Source organism: Mustela nivalis (assembly GCF_964662115.1).
Source record: "Mustela nivalis genome assembly, chromosome: 11".
Lineage (NCBI taxonomy): Eukaryota > Metazoa > Chordata > Mammalia > Carnivora > Mustelidae > Mustela > Mustela nivalis.
The window spans coordinates 99849484-99874764 of NC_139030.1; the positions used below are offsets into that span (position 1 = coordinate 99849484).

The following is a 25281-nucleotide window of genomic DNA, read 5'->3' on the forward strand; positions in this document are numbered from 1 at the left end:
AAAAAGATGAGTGTCAGCTTTCAGCGTCTCCTTTAAAGATAGCTGGCCAGTGCCATTAGTCTCCCTCCTCATCTCCCCCTCCATTTTTGTGCCCAAAGTGCAAATGCAAATGGTTAGAACTCTAGAAGCTAATCATGTAGCAAAAGAAATAATAACAAGTTGACATTCAGAAGGAACCTGGATCCTCTGAAGATCCCAGAGCCACCAGATTAACTCTGGACTACTTCCTGCTACTTTATTTTTTTATGAAGGAAAAAGGTAAAAATTCTAACTTAAGCTGTTCTAGTTTTAGTATTTACCACTAATTATGGGAATCACAAATCTGATAGATCTGTGACTTACTGAGCGCTTATAAGCACTTTACATAAATCATGTGTCATTTGGTCCTTATGACTATCTTGTAATTGTTACTGTTTTCTTATTATAAAGAAACTAAAACACATGTAAAGAAAGAAACTAAAACACACGTAAATAGTTTATCCAAGGTCACACTACGAGAGACAGACATGGGATTCAAACCTCTGTCAGTCTGTCTCTAAAGCTTATCCTCTTAACATAATGCAAAACAACACCTATGTCAACGGGAAGTCCAGGCATGATGCTTGGAGAAAGGAGACCAGTCACAGGACTTCAATTTTCCTGCCATTTAGGAGTGAAAGGACTTAGAATTTGCCAATACCATTCAATTTTCCTGCCATTTACACCTTTAAATATTCAATTCATCTAAACATTTCTCTAAATATCCCTGTACTTACTCTATATTCAATAAATAAACTTCTGACCTCAAAATAGCTACAAGTACAGCTATATAACCTGATTATAAGGATTTTGAGTATTTTTACTATATAAAATAATAAATTGGGCTTCAAGTATCTACTTGATTTCTGTGTGAGTTTTAATTACTGAAGGTCTCTTGATTTCTATTTGAGTTTTAATTACGGGAGGTCTCTCAAGGCTTGATAACCCCTAGGCACTAACAAAAACAAGTCTCTGTGTGTTCAAAATGGTAACGGGATCCAACCAGCTTCTCCACTAGTCAAAAACAACGTCATTTCCAATTTTATTCATGTATACTTGTTAATTCTTATTTTTAGTAGCAGAGAAATGATGGAAGTGAGTAGATACTGATGCAAAAGAAGATTATCAACTAATAAAGGAAGGTGACAAAACAAACAAACTGAAAAGTAAGATTCTAGTCATTATCCCCCTCACAAAAAAAGACTTCTACTAGAGTGAAGAGGAAAAAGAAAGGTAGGCTTCTAGGAAACCCAAATACTATTATTAGCAATATCGGAAATTTTGTTAACCAAAAGAAATCCTATATATTTCCATCTTTTATAGTTGTTGCAATGTCTTGAAACATCATGTTTGTCTTTTTTATGAAATCACATTTATTACTAGACTTGCTGCTCTATCTCTTTAGTGTGTTATAAAAACACAATACTATGTTACAAATTTATTTTAATATTTTAGTACCTGCATTTTAGCATAACTAGTTTCTTTTCCAATCTTATGTATTTTATTGCATGCATTTGAAATATTCCAACAAAGGGCTTTATGCAGGACAAAAGGTGTTAGAAACTTCTGATCTAAACTATGTACTTAAAGAAAACATAGAGGAAGTTCTTTCTGAACTATAATTCTATTTCAATGAGTACTTATACTCAAAGTTTACCACAGACAACTTTTAAGATACTCACCTTCAAAAATAAAGAAGTAAGTATTACTAAAATTTCTTTCTTATGAGTAATAAAAAGCTGGTTGGGTTTGTTGAAAAAAAAAAAAAGCACATAAACCTTGTATATATGCATTTAGAAATTACATAGACAGAAGAGTGGTTAACTCAGATATACTTAATTTTGAGCTTGATTTCATCATGTAGCATAACAAGCGGTGATTTTATTTATTTAAGGTAAGAACTAGTAGCTAAAGTCAACACAACTAAGAACTTACAATAAAATATTGTTAAATATGGTTATTTATTTAGCAATTTTATTGTTAGTGCTAATATTATTAGGTTTTTAAAGACGTTTTAAATAAAAGATTAGTTTTAAACAAGCTATAAACTCGGAAAAATATCTGTGTGGTTCATGAAGTTATAAAAGATCAAAGAATAAATTAAATAATCCACGGAAATCGGGGTGCCTGGGTGCCTCAGTGGGTTAGGCATCTGCCTTTGGCTCAGGTCATAATCCCAGGGTCCTGGGATCAAGCCCCACATTGGGCCCTCTGCTCAGCAGGGAGCCTGCTTCTCCCTCTCTCTGCCTGCCTCTCTGCCTACTTGTGATCTCTCTCTGTCAAATAAATTAAAAAAAAAAAAAAAAAAATCCACGGAAAACTTTTTGCACTGTTAACTATTTTTTTAAATATTAACTTTCAACACTTTCCTCACCTGCCCACCGGCCACAATGGCTCCAAAGAGGTGCAATAAGCAACACTTGAGACTTTCCTTGAGATGTTCACTTTCCTGAAAACACTCTGTGAATATAATACACAAATAAAACAAGTAAGATTTCTCCTTCACAGTATGACTTATCTCTAAGGAATGTCTGACACTGAAACATTAAAAACTATTAAAAGGCTAAAATTCCTTAAAAGGCAAGGTTGATACGCATTTTCTCATAATAAAGGAAAACAGAAACCATCTACCAGGTAGTAGTTTAGATTAGTTATGTTATCTCATTTAATTCTCATAATACTCCATGTGAGGATGTTTTGCCCTTATTTATAAATGAGCAAGTAAAAGGTCTTAAAGTTACAGAGCTGCTAAGTGACAAGGCTAGAAGCTAACTGAAATCTGACATTAAATTAGATGTGTTTTTTTGCTACTACTACTTCCTCTTATTAGTATAATTGACAATAATTATTCAACTATAAAATTGGAATAATTGGATGAAAAGATTTCCTGGGTTTATTCCAAGGCAAACATTCTAAAGTTCTGGTACCAAAAATAACCTTTCTTTTAATATTATAAAGTATTTTATTGTTTTCAAAAGGTTATACATGCACATGACAAAGAATAATTAAAACAGCATGAAACAACTGTGACCAAAAGTAAGTCTCCCCCAAACCTATTCCTCAATATACCATGCTCCCCACACCTTAAAAAAAAAAAAAGTATATATACCACTGCATCATGTTTTCTGTTTTTAACACTAATATATACTGGGTATCTTACATATTTTATCTTCCTTATTCATTTTTATGACCAATACAATGATGTACCTTAATTTACTTAACCAGTTCTTTACTGATAAACTTTTATGATTTTCCTCTTCATTTTGATAGTTTAATAACCCAGTAATGAATATTTTTTGTATATATCATAGACAAGGTGTAACAACAGAATTATTTCAATTTTATACATAATAAACATTACCAAAAACAAACAGCTTTGAGGTAAATACACTGACAGAAAACTACATTTAAAAAATTAAATGATTCCAGCTATGCTGGAATAACTGTCACTATCCATGGCCTCCTCCTAGAAATAACTAAAAAATTAGACAATATAGGTAGAAATTAATGCACTCTAGAAACTTTCCTTCTCTCAAGAGAAACAAATAAGCTCAATGATTATCTCAGCTTCCTGCTGTACATACACTCAGAACAACTGCACAGAAAAGGGAAAACCTAAAGGAAGATGACTCTTTGCTGAGTTAGGAGGCAGATGAAACGTTTGAGAAGGCCTAGGCATGCAGTACAGGAGTGGAAGGTATAAAGAGAAAGCACTCCAGAAATATTAGTAGGACTCACTTTGAGTCAAAGTATCAATCTTATATGATACTGTGAAATCCCACTAGGCAGGAAAAAACCTATCAAGAAGTTTTAAGCTGAGTAACTGTGAGATTTTACACAGAGCTGCAAGAAGACAGAGTTCTAATCAGCCACAGGAGACACACAGAAAATATGTACAGGATATAAAAAGATATACCATGTAAACCGTTAATCATAAGAATGCTGGAGGGGCTATGTCATTATATGACAAAACAGTCAAGAAATATTATCAAGGTAAGGCAAGGAATATTACTATGGGTAAAAAGGGAAATGTCATTATTAAAGATAGGAAATGAAAATGAAACTCACCTTTTATAAAATCTACAATAGTTTATTTATTTATTTATTTATTTAAAGATTTTATTTATTTATTTGACAGAGAGAAATCACAAGTAGTCGGAGAGGCAGGCAGAGAGAGAGAGAGAAGCAGGCTCCCTGCTGAGCAGAGAGCCCGATGCGGGACTCGATCCTAGGACCCTGAGATCATGACCCGAGCCGAAGGCAGCGGCTTAACCCACTGAGCCACCCAGGCGCCCCTACAATAGTTTATTTTAAAGACTTCACATTTCTAAGTACCTGTGATAACTTCTTTGGGATAAACTATCAAAATATGTGCACAATCTATATTCTGCAAACTATAAAATATTGATTGAAGAAATAAGTAACAAATAATGAGATTATCAGATTCATGCACTAGAAGTCTCAGTATTCTCAAGATGTCAATTCTCCTAAAACAGTTCTTAGATGCAATACAATCCCAAACAAATATATCAGCAGGCGTTTTTGTAAAAAAACATTTAAAAACTGGTTTCTAAAATGCATATAAAAATGTAAAGGGTCCAGAACAGCCAAAAAATTTTTGAAGAAAAACAAAGTTAGAGGACTTCATGATTTCAAGATTTAGCATAAAGTCACAACAATCAATATAGTGTGGTAATATCATAAGGGCAGCTATGTGGAACAAAAAAATAGAATCCAGAAATCAGCCTATTTTGATTATCTAGCTGAAGCCAATATTACTACTGGTGGTCAAACAGAGTGGGCACTGCAATCATCTTCACCAGGCACTCAAACAAAGCACTATTTCTCTCTCTCTTTTAAAAAATCATACCTTTAATGTGTATATATTAATTTCCAATCGACAAAAGCAAAAAAAAAAAAAAAAAGAGCTATTTCTGTTTTGTTTTAAATTCTTAGGAAAAAAAGAAAAGAGAACTAAAGCAAATATGGCCAAATGTTACGGCAAGATCTGACAAATGAGAGTAGGAAACACAAGGTATTCCTTGTATATATTCTGCAATATTTTCCATATTCTTGACTATGGCATAACCATTTTTTAAGAAAGAAAATTAAATCCACATAGATCACACCTATAATAGCCAAATCTCTTCTAAGTTTTTTTTAGTTTGATTATTTAATTTTTAATTTTTTTATTTAATTTTTTCAGTGTTCCAAGATTCACTGTTCATGCACCACACCCAATGCTCCATGCAATACATGCCCTCCTTAATACCCACCACCAGGCTCACCTTTCCCCCCCACCCAAACCCTCTCTTGCAAAACCCTCAGCAGTTTTTTTCTCAGAATCCACAGTCTCTGTAAAGGGCCTATTCAGCTAGAGTGGCCCCACCCCGGTTGAACAGCCATTTTATTGTTTATGCAGTAAAACTTAAACCGACCCAGGAGCTTACTTAAAAGCAAGTCTGGGGGACGCCTGGGTGGCTCAGTTGGTTAAGCAGCTGCCTTCGGCTCAGGTCAGGATCCCAGCGTCTTGGGATCGAGTCCCACATCGGGTTCCTTGCTCTGCGGGGAGCCTGTTTCTTTCTCTGACTCTGCCTTCCACTCTGTCTGCCTGTGCTCGCTCTCGCGCGCGCTCTCTCTCTGACAAATAAATAAAAATCTTAAAAAAAAAAAAAAAAAAAGCAAGTCTGGGAAACCAGTCTCCGGTAACAAAGCCCAAATACAAGTGTGGGTCTGGTCAGGAATTCAACAACTATGTTCTTCTTTCTGGAGATATGACATCATGTTTTCTGGTCAGTAATGTTCTTTCAAACACTGAACTGAATCAAAGCAAATAGATGAACAGTAAAGCTGTTTGCTGTATCCTACTCATGCTGACCTGGCTATACCCATGGAAACCATCTTGGTAGATTTTGACAGGAAGAAGGAATTCCTTACCTCAACAGAAAACCTAATGAACCTGTTTATACAGCAAGGGTTTTAGCAAACCTACACAAACACTTAACGTGCTATAAGAAAAGGATACCTTTTAACTTACCTCCAGCAGAAGTATACATTTACTGGTGCTTATTAACATAGAAACACCAAGGCAGAAAGCATTTTTGCTTTCATAGTACTAATAACTAAAAAGCACACAGCATATATTAATTTGATCTTCAAGTGGGTGATCATTGAAGTTCTAAGATTACATCTACTACATTAGCCTGAGTATTCATCTATAAAAACATTTTTTTTCAAAATGCTTACAATGAGTTCAATTAACAGTGGAACTACATCAGGACCAGCAGAAGACAGTGACACAAGGATTGTAAATATAAGACTACAAACTTATCTTCACATGTAGCTTTTGAGTAAAGGCCCACCTCCCTCACTTGATTCTTTAGCCAAGACTAACTGTTACAGGAGAAGCTTCAGAAATTTCAGGATGATCAGCTGCCTTAATGGCCTGGATAAATACTCCCAGTCAAAAACCCCAATGAGACTGCAGGATTAAAATTCTGATACATATAAAAACCAGAGTGTACAAAATGCCTGTTGGGACATGCAAAGCCTGTTGGGCCAAAGAAGGTTGGTGATGGTGAAAAACACTGACACCAACATGTACAATGGGGAAGAGGCCCCCAGGAGGAATGCTGGCCTTTGAGCGTGACTCAAAAGTCCTGAGAAAGGTGTCTACTACAGGGAGGAGTAACACGGTCACTGAATACAAAAAGGTGTTACGGGAGAAACAGGTCCCAGGAGGGTCAGGTAATTTTCTTTTCAACCCAACAATAACTTAACATTAATGAACAGTTGCAAAACAGAGTCATTCTTTGTAAGATGTATTCTTCTGTCCCGTTAGCTTTAGCCTCCCCCAGTCTAATGGGCTGGCACACCCACAATGATCACCCTGCCTAGAGATGTGCCCTAGGGCCTCAGATCTGTCTGGGAAGCTGATAAAGATGAGTTGCATCACAAAGTCACTACTAAATTGCTCCTTAAACCCAGTCCCCAGCCTTCTTTTTCTGCTCTATAACCCAGAAACATTCCTTTTAAAAAGCCAGAAAAGCTGTAAACATGAACAGCATGTCCAATATATCACGAGCTACTTCATCTTCGCAGTGCTAGAAAGACGCTGTGCGAGTCACATGTTAAATCCAGGAATCTGCTCTAGCAGATGTTCTTCAATATACTTTTCTACCAAAGACATATACTCATTACAAACAGGTGGGAGTGCCTGTCTATAAAAATTTCCTTTAATAACGGGAATTCTTCATCCATGATAATAAAATCCAACCACAGCATCAAATTCTGTATCAGAGGTGGAAAAGGACAGTGCAAAGCTCTCTTCCTCTAGGGTGTCCATCACCATCACCCCTACGCCATCCACCTGTGGGGAGAGGGGGCCTGTTAGCCCCCTATCCCAAATGTGGCCTGGGCCCAGGCTGCACTCAGCTCTATTGAGCCCCAACTGGCAAAAGGGAGGCCTCATCCATGAGTCCACCACCAGCTCACAGCCCAGCTCTGTAGTGCCTGGGCAGGAGGCCCTGGCCTCGGGCTCCCCGGCAGCGGCCATGCACAAGCTGGGCCCCCATGCTACTCTTACATTTATTTCAGTAAAAATTCAGAAGGCCTATACTACAGTCATTACAATATTAAGCTCTTCTCAAAATAAAAACACTTTCAGAACAATAAACTAGAGGAAGAACAATAATCATAGCAAAGTATGAATCAAGTACTCCAGTGATAGGTTCTTATAATCTTTAGTTTACAAATACACAAAGATGAATCAAGTAGAATCAGAATAAGAATATAAAGAATAATCAGAATAACATCAAAATCAATGAGAAATTAGGATCGATACTTACGATAAAAGAAAGGGACAAATTCCACTGTGAGAGAAGCTGGTTTATATTTCTGTCTGCTCTTTTCCACAGTACTAAGGATTCGTCTGTCATTAAAAAGAAGTTAATACCAAATTATAACCATGGTGAGTAGAGATGGCATAATTACAGAAACAACTATAAAATAAATTTAATGTATTACTTTATGTATATACTGAACAATACACCTCTAGGATTGAGATAATTTTAAAAACAAAGTCTGGCCTACAATTTAAATGCTCACCAATGAGAGATTTCTTCTTTTGAATTAAGAAAAAAAATTCTAAATGCTTAATGGTGAAACAAGAAGCCAGGTTAAGTCACCAAACAACTAGAAACAGAAAAAGGAGCTAGGCATTTAAAAATTTCCAATCTGTAAAAATAGTTTTTCAGCAATACTGCTAATTTGACACCTAAGTCTGTAACTTATTATCACAGGGCAAATAAAACTGATCAGAAATCACACCACTCTGCCACTTTCTGAAACTTTATCTGAATACAAAGAACCTATTCCACTGCCTTCTTCCATTTTAAATTAATGTAGATCTAGTATGGGCTGGGATTATTTTTTTTTAAGGATTTTATTTTTTATTTGACAGAGTGAAAGCAGAGCAAGCATGAGTGGGTCTGGAGGGGAGGGAAGGGCTGAAGGAGAGGGAAAAGCAAGCTCCCTGCTGAGCAGGGACCAGATGCAGGGCTCGATCCCAGAACCCTGAAATCATGACCTGAGCCAAAGGGAGATGCTTAACTGACTGAGCCACCCAGGTACCCGGGAATTATTTTGGTTTTTAATGACAATTCCAGTAGTTCTGATAGCTGAAATATTTCGATAGTCTTTGGTAAGGCACACAAGTTATCATGTGCTTTTACCAAGATCATTCCATTTCAACACAAAATGAGTCTCTTAAATGAGCATGGGGGATTGGGAAATAAAAGCTACTGTTAAAATGATACATCTGACTAGCGGACTGCAGTAAACTAAACAAAAAACAAGGAACTGAGACACTTTTTTCATACCCTGAAAAAAACTCTTAATGTTATTATGTAAACCCAACAAAAAAGGAAAGTATTTGAAAAACAGCCACAAAGAACTTCTATATGTCTAAATATGATCTACTGATAAAGCAACAGATTAAGAGGACTTCTTTTTGACAACCATAATTGAGATATTAAAATTGTTTTCTTAAAGCTAGAAAGAAAAGTCCATTGGCGACATAATAAGTCAAATAAGATAGACACAGCTGGTCAATAATGACAGAATAAAGAGTACTAAAATCCAGATCTAATATTCAGATTCACTAGAAATTGTATTAGGCAGCATTTGCTACAATGCTTTCCAAATCTCCGCCTACTCCCTCTTTTTTTTTTTTTTTTTTAAGATTTTATTTATTTGACATGGAGAAAGTGTGTGCACACAAGCATGGCGAGCGGCAGGCAGAGGGAAAACCAGGTTCCCCACTGAGCAGGGAGCCTCATGTGGTACTTGATCCCAGGACCCCAGTGGGATCATGACCTAAGTTGAAGGCATATACTTAACCCAACTGAGCCACCCAGGTGCCCCCAAATCTGTGTCTATTTCCATTGTGGAGAAGGCAGAAGAATTATCATATTTTGTGTTTATCTTAAATTCAAACATAATATCCTAGAATATTATTGGATCTTTCTATTTAATTAAAACCAGTACTGAGATTTTCCTTATGTCTTTAAGATAATGCAAATATTACTAGAGTTTCGAATTAAAAATTCAGTCATGCCTTTAAAAAATTAATGTGGTAGAAAAATTAATTTTAAAATGACAATTTGGGGGGAGGGGGGTCAGAAGAGGGGGGTGGGGTTATGGACATTGGGAAAGGTATGTGCTATGGTGAGTGCTGTTAAGTGTATAAGCCTGGCAATTCACAGACCTGTACCCCTGGGGATAAAAATACATTATATGTTTATAAAAATTTTTTAAAAAATTAAAATGATGATTTAGCTTTTAGTTAGGTCTTTCCATAATATTACTTACATTGTTTATATTTGGCATATTTATTATAAGTTATAGTATGAACTAACAGATTGGATATATCCTATCCAAATATCCTGTACTACAAACAATATACATTCTTACTTTAGTAATATAATGAATATGTACTCCTGCAATTTGTGAATAATGACTTATTCTAAAGGCCCTATATTAGATATAACATATGAACATAAATAATTTCGATTATGGAGCACCTGGGTGCCTTTGGCAGATGGCTCATGTCATGATCCTAGGGTTCTGGGATCAAGCCCCAGTGGGGCTTCCTGCTGAACAGGGAACCTGCTTCTTCCTTTCCCTCTGCCGCTCCCCCTGCTTGTGGTCTCTCTAATAAAATCTTTAAAAAAGTGATTTAAAAAAATTCCTGGGTTCTGGGGTAGCTCAGTTGGTTAAGAATCTGCCTTTGAATTGCACTCTTGGGTATTTACCCCAAGGATACAGATGTTGTGAAAAGAGGGGCCATCTGTACCCCAATGTTTATAGCAGCAATGGCCACGGTCGCCAAACTATGGAAAGAACCAAGATGCCCTTCAACGAACGAATGGATAAGGAAGATGTGGTCCATATACACTATGGAGTATTATGCCTCCATCAGAAAGGATGAATACCCAACTTTTGTAGCAACATGGACGGGACTGGAAGAGATTATGCTGAGTGAAATAAGTCAAGCAGAGAGAGTCAATTATCATATGGTTTCACTTATTTGTGGAGCATAACAAATATCACGGAGGACAAGGGGTGTTAGGAGAAGGGAGTTGGGGTAAATTGGAAGGGGAGGTGAATCACAAGAGACTATGGACTCTGAAAAACAAACTGAGGGGTTTGAAGTGGCAGGGGTGTGGGAGGTTGGGGTACCAAGTGGTGGGTATTATAGAGGGCACGGATTGCATGGAGCACTGGGTATGGTGCAAAAATAATGAATACTGTTTTTCTGAAAATAAATAAATTGAAAAAATTAAAAAAAAAAAAAAAAGAATCTGCCTTTGGTGCAGGTCATGATCTTAGAGTCCTGAGATTTAGTCCGACATCAGGCTCCCTGGGTCAGCAAGGGTCTACTCCCTCTCCCTGCTTCAGGTCTCTCTTTCTCTCTCTTTCTCTAATAGATAAATAAAATCTTAAAAAAGTAAAATTAAAAAAATGTTTTAATTATCATTATTGTTATAGTGAAATTTAATATACTAACATGAATAAAAGGGGTAAAAATCATTATATGTAACACAAACAATGAATCATAAGTACTTTGTACTACACATTTGCAACAGGTTAAGACAGAATAGCTAAAAATGAATTTAGTCTTATTTTTAAATCACAGTGTATTTTCTTGTTAAATTATTATTTGATATTTGGGTCAAGCACGTGGCACCTAGCAGAGGCTAACACATACCAATTTCTGAGGGTTGTAAAACATGTTTGCATCTTAGTTTTCTAAGTTCGTGTCCCTTGGTCAATTACTTTGTACTTCTTTTTTATGTTGCCATCATGCCTAAGACATAACTATTTCTCTTAAGGTTTTAATCTGGAAATAAATTCAAGCTCTTGCAAAAGTTGCAAAAATAAAAATTGTGTAACTTCAAATATATCTCTCCCACATTCATCATGAAAATTTTACCCAAATCCTTTATCTTTTGTTCACCTTTCCCTATTATACAAAGGACACATATTTATATATATATGCATTCACACAAATAGCACTTTCCAGAACATTTAAAGGGAAATTATGTATATTTTGGTATATTACTTCTAAATACTTTAGTGAATACCTGATATGGTCTTACACAATAACAGTATAGTTCTAAATTTTAATACATTTAATATTAAAATAAAACATTTATCTACCATTTGTAATCCCATTTTGTTAACTGACCCATTAGTATCCTTTGCAGCATTTTCTCCCCCTCTCAGTACAGCTTCCTGTCCAGATATTTCATCTGGCTGTCATGTCTCTTTGTCCTCTCTCAATCTGAAACATTTCTACAGCCTTTAGGACATTTTTGAAGAATACTGTCCCACACTCCTTCCTTTTATTCATTAAAATATTCTTTATTTTGGGTTTGCTTGATGTTTCTATATAATTAGATTCAGATTATGCATTCTTGGAGGAATACTATAAAAGCAATGATATGTCCCTCTAAGAGCATCACAGTTGGAGGCACAGATGTCCATCTGCTCGTCACTGATGCTAATTTTGATCATCCAGTCAATGTACTATTCAGTACTATACAAAATAACTACTAATTTTTCCTTTGCAATGAATAATCTGTGGCGAAACATTTGAAAACCATGCAAAAATCATGTTCTTTACCAAAACTTTCCCTAGATTTACCATCCTGATCCACATCTTTCTTATAATTTGTGTAAAATGCAGATTTTCTTCCAACAATCCCTATACATTTACTAATTGGCACTTAGCCTTCTACTATAAGCAAGGATCCTCTTTTCCCTTTATCTATTTACCTCCCTACCTACCTATCATCCACCCACCCACCCACCTGCCTAGCTATCATCTATCACTGGTATGGACTCATTAATTCCCACCCCCCCCCGCCAATGGTTTATAATTCTTTTTTTTTTTTTTTTAAGTGAACTCTACACCTAGTGTGGAGCACAAATTCATGAGTCCAAGATCAAGAGTTATATGCTCTATTGATTGAGCCAGCTAGGTGGCCCTGTTTATAGTTCTTTATGGCAATTATTTATTTTCATAAATACATTGTCCCAGATTTGGCCAGAAGGAGCCCCAGGGCATAATTTAGTCTAATTAAATTGTTTTTCTCTTTGGGCAGGTAGTAAGTCCTACTGTACTTATACTGCACAAAGTAGAAACTCAATAAATATATTTTTAAATAAATTCTTGAATGATAAGGCCTTTTCAGGAAAGAATTCTTTCCCTACATATATTTTAGTTCCACTTGAGAAAATCTTTCTAAATATGTAAGATGCTACAAACAGAATCAAAATTGAGCTAATAGATTAATCAAATCTATTCCTTAAATCAAATTACATCTGGAGAGATGAAAAAATCCATATATTTCATCTTTTTTTTTTTTAAAGATTTATTTGAGAGAGAGCAACAGCACGCTAGCAGGGGGAGGGTCAGAGGGAGAAAGAATCCTCAAGCAGACTCCACCATACACGGACAACAGAGTGCAGGGACAGATCCCAGGACTGTACTACGATCACGACCTGAGGCAAAACCAAGAGTTGGGACACTTAACCAACTAAGCCACCCAGGCACCCTAAGAAACATACTTTTAAATGGCTCTGCATTTGGAATAATGCTAATTTACATTCGTTCTAATCTGTTTTAGTTGTTTTAGTAAGCAACAAACATAAATAATACATAAGAAAATACATTTCATGTTTCCACTTAACTTCAGAATTAGATCAGTATATAAGTTATTGCTATAGCTCCCCTGTATAGGTCTCCCATGAGCTATAGATTTTTCCTAATTCCATGATTTATTTGTAGTATGCTTCATTTCCCTATCAAAGTCAAAGAAACCCAAGTCTGAACCCTTGCTATACTGTTTACCTCTGAAGCAGTTCCTACTATTAAGAGCAAAATTTGTTATGCCCTGTAGAGATATGGGGACAGCTTCCGGCCTAATTCCTGGTATGTATATTGGACACAGTTAGGAAATGCCACCACTCATCCATTACTTTGTTCCTCTTCCTATTACTTTATTTATGCAGAATTCTCTTTCTATACCATAGCATTTCAATATCTTCTTGCTTTTGGTTCTCAAAAGTTGTTTTTTGCTTTCATTTACCAATTTTATTTGTTTTAATTTGTTGTCAGATCGACTTTTTTATATCTTCTCTCATTCCCCCAATTTTAAATTCATTTTGTTCTTATTAAGATTCCTTCAAAAGCTTCTCCTCTGTCATTTTCAGACTGATCTCATGTTCCTCTTTCTGTATACGTCTTGCTATCTATAAAGAAAAACTATCTGTCATTATTTCAAAACTTAAAACATTTTCTTAGATTTGCCATTACTGACAGATCTAAGGTAGAGGATGGGGAAGTAGCAAGAATGAAAGGAAGAGATATAATTTCCTTAAGAAATCCCTAGCATCAATGTAAAAATAGAGAGAACACTAGCTTCCACCAAGGGAGCCACGGAGGAGAAGAAGCTAAGGCTCTCCACTACCTATGGCCAATGGGCCCCAACAAGGGCCACAAGATGACAAAGAATGTGAGCAACCTAAGGCACACCAAGTTCGTGCGGGACATGATCCAAGAGGTGTGTGGCTTCACCCCATATGAGCAGTGTGACATGGAGTATTCAAGGTCTCTAAGGGCAAGGGCGCCCTCAAGTTCATCAAGAAAATTGTGCAAACACACATCCGTGCCAAGAGGAAAGAGAAGTTAAGCTATGTGCTGGCAGCAATGAGGAAAGCAGCAGCCAAGAAGGAACCCCTCCCCTCTGTATATTATAAGTCTTTCTGGAAAAAAAAAAAAAATTGAACACTGATTTTTTGAGAACCATAGTGATAAATGAGTAGAAAGGCTACAAATGAACACTGTTATGTGCCTCTTTCAATCTTCAAAGAGTCATGAGCAGTGCTCAAGCAGAGGCAAAAGGCAGTGACAGTGCAGTCTGCCAATGATTCCCATGTCTACCCCTTCTAGTCAAAGTAGAACTAACTTCTTGGTTTCACTGCAGTAGATGGGGATGTGGGACTAATCCTGACCAATGAGTTCTGAATGAAAATAAGATGTGTCATGACCAGCCGAGAGCATTAAATTGCTAATGTGAGACATTTCAGAGCTTTCTTTTTTCTCAAGTGGTAATTGGCAAAGCCTTAGATGCTTGCTCCTCTGTTAGCTTAGGATCTTGAGGGACTATGATCACTGAGGGCTTCCTGCCAAAGATGGCAGACAGCATGAACAAGAAATAGAACTTTGTTATTCTAACCCTTTGTTTGTTATTGTAACATCATCTGTCTTATCCTGACAGATAAAACATCTTTGTCAAGGAAAATTCAAAGCACTTTCTCTCTGGGAAAAGAGACATATTAAAGCTCAATAGAAAAGAAGTATTCAATACTAAGTAAATGGTAATAGAACTGTTTACTTGACACAAATTTGAGAGTCATGAATTTCCAAAAACATAAGTGCACTGTAAGCAAAAGCTAGGTACAGCTTATGTTGGTATTTTGACATAATAAGTACAAACTATTTTTATCTATTCTTTAAAGCAGGACTCCTGTTAGATAGCACCTTTTAACCCTGGTTCAAATTGCAATATTTCTTTGAACACAATATTGTTCCTCTGGTGGGGAAGGGGAGAAAAGGAAGCATTCAAGGAAGCATTCAGAAGTCATGACTTACTTCCCATTAATGAACAGTCAAGAAAATTATTAGGACAATGTGATGGTTAATTTAATGTGTCAGCTTGGGAGGGTGTTTTTGGATGAGATTAACATTTAAATTGGTCAAATACAGGGGCACCTGGGTGGCTCAGTCATTAAGCATCCGCCTTCAGCTTAGGCCATGATCCTGGGATCCTGAGATGGAGCCCCACATCGGGGTCCCTGCTCAGCGGGAAGCCTGCTTCTACCTCTCTTACTCCTCTTGCTATGTTCCCTCTCTCACTATCAAATAAAACCTTTAAAAAAATAATTTACAACATTCAAATTGCTCAAATATGGATCAAGGAGATTACCCTATACTAAATGGCTCAATTAGTCAGTGGAAAGACTGAGCAGAACAAAAAAACTGGCCTCTCTAAGCAAGGGGGAGTTCTCCACCAGACTGTCTTTGGACTTCATCTGCATCATCAGTTCTGGGTCTCCAGCCTGACTACATTTGGACCAGAACTAGAACGTTGGCTTTCTATCTGCCAGCTTTCAGACTGTAACTGTACTTTGGCTTTCCTGGGTCATACACCTGAGAGCCCACATTGCAGATTTGGACTGGTCTGCCTCTAAAATCACATGAAGCAACTGCTTATAATAAAACTCATTTTATGCGTGTACATGCATGCGTGCACACGCAAGCACATGCACACACCCGAGCACACGCACACACCCCCTACTGGTTCTGTTTCTATGATGAAACCTAATAAAGACAACTTCTTTCAACATATAAAGGAAAGACCGTGTAAATATAAGTAGATAGGATTGTTATTTTTTTTTAAGATTTTATTTATTTATTTGACAGAGAGAGATCACAAGTAGGCAAAGAGACAGGCAGAGAGAGAGAGAGACAGGCAGAGAGAGAGGAGGAAGCAGGCTCTCTGCTGAGCAGAGAGCCCGATGTGGGGCTCGATCCCAGGACCCTGAGATCATGACCTGAGCCGAAGGCAGAGACTTAACCCACTGAGCCACCCAGGTGCCCCAGGATTGTTATATTTAATAACTACAGTAATTATTCCTCTTATATCTACTTTTTATTTCTTACTTTAACTATAGGATGTGTTATTTCAATAAAATATCACTACACAGAACAAAGTACCACCATATAGTTTACATAAATGTTCTCTCAGTTAATCACTTCTTCACCATTATCTAATGGTGGCAACTCAAAGTGAGGGTATAGGACCCTAATAAGCCTATAAACACCAAACATTTTAGTAGCGACAAGTTGCAGGAAGTGTGCTGGTATAAGGAGGTTGATTAAATTAAAAATGAAAATGGAAAAATTGAAAACAAGATTTTCCAATCTCAAAAAATCTTGAGATTGAAAACATAGCAGATTTGGGAGACCTAAAAAAGTAGCCTGACTATAGTTGATGATACCACTCTTCCTATTCTGTGTCCACTGGTAATAAAGATATGAGTTCAAAACTCTTCTCTGTGAGCCCTAAACTGGTATTTATACTACTGTCACTAAGCTGCAAACCCATCATCCTATATTCTATCTGCTTTGTGATGCTGTGACAAGCACTCTGCAAACTATACTTCTCTTTTTCCAGGTACTCCACTGTTGGGATTCACCAATAGTGCATACTAAACGGAGACTGGAAGGCTAAGGGTGAAAAAGAAACTGATTTCTTATTCCTTCTTTTCTTATCAGCCAACTGTTCTTAACTGTAGCATTCACAGCTGGTTCTTTGTCTTCAGGTTATTTTTGGTAATTCCAGCACCAGCCTACTCACGGCTGCTCAGTGATACCCGCACAACTAAGCAATGCTCTTTCAACACAGGGCTGAGACCCAACTGTAGGAGCTCTTCTCCAAACTTTTAGCTCGGGTAACTCCAGTTTCTTCCTTTTGTCCCATATCCCCAGGGAAGTAGCTGCTTCCTGAAGTCACTATCTCTGTATTACATCAGTATCCCTACTGGCTCTTTGAGTCCTCTATACCTATTTAACAATTTCCTTCTATTATATCTTATAAAATACCTGGTATGATTTCCGTTTTCCTGACCAGACCGTAGTAAACACAAGCTTCACAATTAAGAGACAAAATATTGTTAAAATCATTTTCATCCCATGAAATGAGCTTAAAAAAACAGAGAACTTTCTTGAAAAATATGTACACTCTACTTGATGTTACTGTGCTTTGAAATTTTCCTATCAGATTATTAGAATTCCAAAACAAGAGTTTATAGGAAATTTCATTACTTCTAACATGGTTCTATATCTCAAAGATAAAGATAAGGATCTTATACACACCTTACATACTTCTTTCACAGGGAATAAGACCTGCATTGAAGAATTACATATATTTATGACATTCAGGTGTTTTTCTTTTTTAAGAGTTTATTTATTTTGACAGATCACAAGTAGGCAGAGAGGCAGGCAACGGTGGTTGGGGGGAAGCAGGCTCCCCACTGAGCAGAGAGCCCGATGTGGGGCTCGATCCCAGGACCCTGAGATCATGACCTCAGGCAAAGGAAGAGGCCTAACCCACCTAGCCACCCAGGGGCCCCGACATTCAGGTTATAAGTGAACATTATGATTTATAAGACATACCCTGAAATTCTATGCCTCCAATTCCGATATGGATCATATAAACTCTCACAAAATGCCAATGCATGGATTACAAATTCTTCAATAGATGTCTGATCTGCCAATTCCTTCTCTTTCTTTTTGCTTTTTAACTGGGAGTAAAATTTTAAAAAAATTATAGTCAGAAATATTAAACTGCGTAACATACCTACATCATTTAAAGGCAACATGTTTTATTAATTATCTAATAAATCATTTTTATTCAAATAAACCTAAGTTCCAATGGAGTTTAAAGCATCAGTTAATCATATGGACTGGACTGCACATAATACTTCAAATTTTAAATATGGCCTAAGAAGAGTTTTGAATGGATAGCAAAACAGAATATGTTTTCAATAAGAGGAATATTTGATGATAAATAACATATGATATATATAATATACATAAATTGACAAATTATGTCATTATAAAAAGCTGTTTATAAAACACTTTCATTTTTAATTAAAATAAAATATATTAATAATTAATTTTCTTAGATAATATGTTTAAGATTTCTGAAATATATAGTACCTAATGGAAATTTTAATTCATTTCTTGATTACCTCCTCTAAGAACATTTAACTTTACGATAATATTTTAAAAAGTAAAACCTAGTTACCCTCAGTAAAGCAACAAAAGGAATATATTAAGTCACCTACCTGCTGAATATAGAGTGTTGTCATAGTAATGACATGATTAATATATGAACAAGTCCCAATTTCTTCCACATTAGATAAATTTCTGTGAGGAAAAAAAGAATATTTATTATATGAATAGTGCCAAAAATGTATGTTCATCTATTCAGGATGAATTTTGAAAATACATGCTGGTAAAGGAAATATAAATGATGTTTATTAAAACTTAAAATCAATATATTACATAACTGCTTTCCACTAAGAATGTGAAACACACCTCAAGCACCATTTAGCTACTCTAAACAGAATGCTTAAGAAGTACATGCTGATTAGCAATTATTTATTATAGAAAAAGTAAAAAATATCACAAAGTAGAAACAAAGGAGAAACAAAATTCAGAACTAGTCTCACAACCCAAGTATTCACAACTATTTACATTCTGGATTATTTCTTTTCAGGTTTGTTTTATTTTTGTATGCAGATTCTTAGTTTGGTTTTGCACATATTATTGCCATTATAGCATATGTATAGTTTCAGAATTTTCATTTTGCTCTTTGAAATTACAGTTCCCTTATCTAGACATATTTCTCAACTATACTGAAAGGCCTTGATAGAAAAGCCAGCATCTGTACATACATTCACCATGAGAGCATAGTCTATATATATATTTTTTAATTTTTAATTTCTTTTCAGCGTAACAATATTCATTGTTTTTGCACCACACGCCAGTGCTCCTTGCAATCCGTGCCCTCTCTAATACCCACCACCTGGTGCCCCCAACCTCCCACCCCCAGCCCCTTCAAAACCCTCAGATTGTTTTTCAGAGTCCATAGTCTCTCAGGGTTCACCTCCCCTACCAATGTCCCTCGACTTCCTTCTACTTTCCATTTCCCCTTGTCCTCCATGTTATTTGTTATGCTCCACAAATAAGTGAAACCATATGATAATTGACTCTCTCTGTTTGACTTATTTCACTCAGCATAATCTCTTCCAGTCCCGTCCATGTTGCTACAAAAGTTGGGTATTCATCATTTCTGATAGAGGCATAATACTCCATAGTGTATATGGACCACATCTTCCTTATCCATTCATCCGTTGAAGGACATCTTGGTTCTTTCCACAGTTTGGAGACCCTGGCCATTGCTGCTACAAACATTGGGGTACAGATGGCCCTTCTTTTCACTACATCTGTATCTTTGGGGTAAATACCCAGGAGTGCAATGGCAGGATCATAGGGAAGCTCTATTTTTAATTTCTTGAGGAATCTCCACACTGTTCTCCAAAGTGGCTGCACCAACTTGCATTCCCACCAACAATGTAAGAGGGTTCCCCTTTCTCCACATCCCCTCCAACACATGTTGTTTCCTGTCTTGTTAATCTTGGTCATTCTAACTGGTGTAAGGTGATATCTCAATGTGGTTTTAATTTTAATCTCCCCGATGATTAGTGATGATGAACATTTTTTCATGTGTCTGATAGCCATTTGTATGTCTTCAGTGGAGAAGTGTCTGTTCATATCTTCTGCCCATTTTTTTATATGATTATCTGTTTTGTGTGTGTTGAGTTTGAGGAGTTCTTTATAGATCCTGGATATCAACCTTTTGTCTGTACTGTCATTTGCAAACATCTTCTCCCTTTCCGTGGGTTGCCTCTTTGTTTTGTTGACTGTTTCCTTTGCTGAGCAGAAGCTTTTGATTTTGATGAAGTCCCAAAAGTTCATTTTCGCTTTTGTTTCCTTTGCCTTTGGAGACATATCATGAAAGAAGTTGCTGTGGCTGATATCGAAGAGATTAATGCCTATGTTCTTCTCTAGGATTCTGATGGATTCCTGTCTCATGTTGAGGTCTTTTATCCATTTTGAGTTTATCTTTGAGTACGGTGTAAGAGAATGGTCGAGTTTCATTCTTCTACATATAGCTGTCCAGTTTTCCCAGCACCATTTATTGAAGAGACTGTCCTTTTTCCACCGTATATTTTTTCCTGTTTTGTCGAAGATTATTTGACCATAGAGTTGAGGGTCCATATCTGGGCTCTCTACTCTGTTCCACTGGTCTATGTGTCTGCTTTTATGCCAGTACCATGCTGTCTTGGTGATCACAGCTTTATAGTAAAGCTTGAAATCAGGTAACATAATTCCCCCAGTTTTATTTTTGTTTTTCAACATTTCCTTAGTGATTCAGGGTCTCTTCTGATTTCATACAAATTTTAAGATTATTTGCTCCAGCTCTTTGAAAAATACCGGTGGAATTTTGATCGGAATGGCATTAAAAGTATAGATTGCTCTAGGCAGTAGAGACATTTTAACAATGTTTATTCTTCCGACCCAAGAGCATGGAATGGTCTTCCATCTTTTTGTGTCTTCTTCAATTTCTTTCATGAGTGTTCTGTAGTTCCTCAAGTACAGATCCTTTACCTCTTTGGTTAGGTTTATTCCCAGGTATCTTATCGTTCTTGGTGCTATAGTAAATGGAATTAATTCTCTAATGTCCCTTTCTGTATTTTCATTGTTAGGGTATAAGAAAGCCACTGATTTCTATACATTGACTTTGAATCCTGCCACATTACTGAATTGCTGTATGAATTCTAGTAGTTTGGGGGTGGAGTCTTTTGGGTTTTCCATATGTGTAGTATATATCTTGTTTAAAGTAATGAGTGGCTCAATAAGTGATGTTTAATTACAATGTGGTCGTAGTCCTCATTGTTATCTCATTTTTACAAGACAAGGCAGGACACATAATGCTAGCATTTCCTGCATCTAACATCATCAATCTTCTTCTTAGCATAATAAAACAGTCTATTAATTTTCACTTCTGAGACACTGTGACATAAAAAATACTATTTATCTAAAATACAGCAGAGGCCCATTTGCAATGACATGGATAGAACTAGAGGGTGTTATGCTAAGCAAAATAAGTCAATCAGAGAAAGACAATATATGATCTCACTCATATGTGTAATTTAACAAATAAAACAGAGGATCATAGAGGAAGGGGGGGGGAAACAAGATGAAATCAGAGAAGGAGACAAACCTTAAGAGACTCTTAATCAGAAGAAACAACTGAGGCTGATGGAGGGGATGGGTAGGGGATGGGGTAACTGGGTGATGGTCATTAAAGGAGGGTACGTGATGTGATGAGCACTGGGTGTTATGTAAGACTGATGAATCACTGAACTCTACCTCTGAAACTACTAATACACTATGTATTAACTGAATTTAAATTAAAAAATAAAATAAAATACAAAAGATGTTAAAAGAACCCAAAAGACAACAGAAATAACACACCTGTACCCCTGAAACAAATAATACATTATATGTTAATTTTTTAAGATTCTATTTATTTATTTGACAGAGAGACAGAGAGAGATTGCAAGTAGCAGAGCCACCAGCGGAGGAAGAGGAAGAAGCAGGCTCCCAGCTGAGCAGGGAGCCAGATGTGGGGCTTGATCCCAAGACTCTGGGATCATGACCCAAGTTGAAGGCAGCCACTTAACCGAATGAGCCACCCAGGCACCCCTATATGTTAATTTAAAAATTTTAAACAAATATATAAAAAAGTAAATGAATAAAGTTGACTAGTTTAAAAAAAATTAACAGTTTTTAATATAAGAAGTCAGACTGGCATGACTTCTTTGGGAAAAGAAAAAGTACAGGAGAGATAAAATTCATAGACCCTATGGAGGAGTCTAGGAAGATGGCAGAAAAGGAAGCACCAGGAATCTGTCTCCACACCTAGAAAACAACTGTGCTGGGCAAAACTTATTCTGGAACTCTGAAGTCTGCTGAATGCTGCCAATTCCAGGGGAAGCTATGGGACAGTAAACTGCAGATAATGTTCATTAATTTTGGTAAATTTCAGCTATTATTAGCATAGTAACAACCATTCATGTGGTAGGCAGCTCTGCACATCTTCCCAGAACCTCCAGCTAACAAGTTAAAGGAACCAGGGTGGGCAAAAGGACCTTGTCCTTCAAATATCAGGAATTTGTGCTCTGATCACTGACTGTTGCTTCTGATACAGAAATGCAGACAAAGAGATGGGCAGCCATTGTTAGTGCACCTTGTCCCACTGTTGGGAGCCCCTTGCTCTCTGGCTGAAGTAACTTTAAGGGAACTTAAATGGTCGTGGATGAAGTACCTCAACAAAAAGCCATACATAAAAATTCTACAGCAGAATCATACTCTACCGTGAAAGACTGAAAGCTTTTCCTCTAAGAACAGGTATAAGGCAAAGATGGTCACTTTGACTGCCTCTATTCAACATAGTACTGAAAGTTCCAACCAAAGCTATTAGGCAAGAAAAAGCACATAAACTGGAAAAGAGGAGGTAAAATTATCTGTTTGCATCTGATATAATCTTATATGAAGAAAATGCTAAAGATTAAACACAAACCATGAGAATTAATAAATGAATTCAGCAAAATATTAGGATAAAAAAATCACCACATAAAAATCCAGTACATTCTAATACATAAACAATAAATAATGAAAAAGTATTATCATGAAGACAGTTTCATTTACAATAGCATTAAGAATAAAATACTTAGGAATTAATTTAACCAAGGAAGAGAAAGACTTGTAAAATGACAACAAAAAAAATTGCTGCAAGATTACTTTAAAAGAGATAAACATAAACACATGTCATGTTCACAGAGCAGAGGACATCTTACCATTAAAACATCAAAACTACCCAAAACAATCTACAGATTCAATGCAATCCTTATCAAAATCCTAATGTTTTTTGCAGAAACAGAAAAACCCTTCCTAAAAATCCATATGGAATCCCAAGGTACCCCCATATAGCAAAATCAGAAGACCAAACTGGAAGACTCACACTTTTTAATTTTTTTTCTTAGTACAAAGCATAAATAATCAAACAGTGACAGTGGCATAAAGAAAGGCATAAAGACAAATAGAATAAAATAGCCCTGAAATAGGGGCGCCTGGGTGGCTCAGTGGGTTAAAGCCTCTGCCTTCGGCTTAGGTCACGATCCCAAAGTCCTGGGATCGAGCCCCGCATCGGGCTCCCTGCTCAGCAGGAGGCCTGCTTCTCCCCCCTCTCTCTCTCTGCCTGCCTCTCTGCCTACTTGTGATCTCTGTCTGTCAAATAAATAAATAAAATCTTAAAAAAAAAAAGCCCTGAAATAAATCCTCACATGTATGCTTTTGACAAGGATCCCGATGTAATCCGACGGGGAAAGGAAAGACTTTTCCCAAAAAAGTGATGTTGGGAAAACTGGATACCCACAAGCAAAAGAATAAAACTGGAACCTTGACACCATATACAAATACTAACTCAAATGGATCAAGAAACTAAATGTAAGACCTAAAACAACAAAACTCTTAGAACAAAATAAAGTACAAGAGCTTCATGACAGTAGATTTGATTTCTTGGATAGGATACAGAGGTATAGGTAACAAAAGTAAAAACAGATGAATTGGATTTCATGAAAATTTAAAATTTATGCATCAAAAGACACTATTAATAGAGCAAAAAGGCAACTCACAAAACTTACAAATCATGTATCTGACAAGGGATTAATATTCAGAATATATAGCGTTCCTAAATCTCAACATTCAAAAAATCAACCCAATTCAAAAATGGCAAAAGACTTGAATAGACAATTCTCCAAAGAACTACTATATGAATGGCCAATAAACACATGAAAAGATGCTCAACATCAAAAATCACTAGAGAAATGCAACTTGAAATTATAATGAGGTACACCCTCACACCCATTGGGATGATACTATAAAAAAACAAAAACAAAAAAGCCCCAGGGTGCCTGAAAGGATTAGGTGGTTAAGTGTCCGACTCTTGATTTTGGCTCAGGACAGGAGATCAATCCCCACGTCAGGCTCCACACTGGGCATGGACCCTGCTTAAGATTCTCTTTCTTCCTCTCCTTTTTCCCCTCCCCTTCCAAAAAAACAAAAACAAAAACAAAAAATTTTAAAACCCAAACAGAAAACAACATGTATTGGCAAGGATGGCCCTGTTACATCTGGCTGTAGCAACAAAGGACTACTCTATAAATGTTTAAAAGTGCCTCCTGCGATTAACCAGTTCACCTAGGCCTTGGACCACCAGACAGCAACTCAACTGCTTAAGCTGGCCCATAAGCACAGACCAGAGACAAAGCAGCAGAAGAATCAGAGAATGTTGACCCTGCCTGAGAAGAAAGCTGTAGGCAAAGTGGATGTCCCCACTAAGGGGCCGCCTATCCTCCAAGCCAGGGTTAACACTGTCACCACCCTGGTGGAAAACAAGAAGGCTCAGCTGGTAGTGGCTGCACATGAGATGGATCCCACTGAGCTAGTGGTTTTCCTGCTTGCTCTGTGTCATCATATGAGGGTTCCCTAATGCATTACCAAGAGGAAGGCAAGGCTGGGGTGTCTGGTCCACAGAAAGACCTGCACCACTGTCGCCTTCACACAGATCACCTTGGAAGACAAAAGAGCCCTGGCAAATCTGGTGCAAGCCATCAGGACCAATTATAATGACAGATACGATGAGATCTGCTGCTACTGGGGAGGCAATATCCTGGGCCTGAAATCTGTGGCTCGCATCACCAAGCTTGAAAAGGCAAAGGCTAAAGAAGTGGCCACCAAACTGAGCTGAATGGACACTGTTGAATTTTCTCTTAAAAAAAAAAGGGGGGGGGGCACCTGGGTGGCTCAGTGGGTTAAAGCCTCTGCTTTCGGCTCAGGTCATGATCCCAGGGTCCTGGGACCATGCCCCCATTGGGCTCTCTGCTCAGCAGGGAGCCTGCTTTCCTTCCTCTCTCTCTGCCTGCCTCTCTGCCTAC

The 25281-nt window shown here is 37.0% G+C and overlaps 1 protein-coding gene and 1 pseudogene across 14 annotated transcripts in view; one reads left to right on the forward strand and one right to left on the reverse strand.

The window, feature by feature from the left end:
• NBEAL1 (neurobeachin like 1) overlaps positions 1-25281 on the reverse strand; it is a 206804-nt gene that overhangs the window by 142382 nt on the left and 39141 nt on the right. For all 13 annotated transcript variants that reach the window (XM_082688842.1, XM_082688836.1, XM_082688834.1 and 10 more), the window contains 4 exons: positions 18499-18580; positions 17825-17952; positions 7866-7948; positions 2393-2478 (listed from right to left, as the gene is read on the reverse strand). In XM_082688842.1, coding sequence (XP_082544968.1) covers positions 2393-2478; positions 7866-7948; positions 17825-17952; positions 18499-18580 — 379 coding nt within the window. The remainder of the gene's footprint in view (positions 1-2392; positions 2479-7865; positions 7949-17824; positions 17953-18498; positions 18581-25281) is intronic.
• LOC309843458 (large ribosomal subunit protein eL8 pseudogene) lies at positions 21551-25116 on the forward strand (annotated as a pseudogene). The gene is made up of 2 exons: positions 21551-21554; positions 24361-25116. The product of its transcript is annotated as a large ribosomal subunit protein eL8 pseudogene (transcript).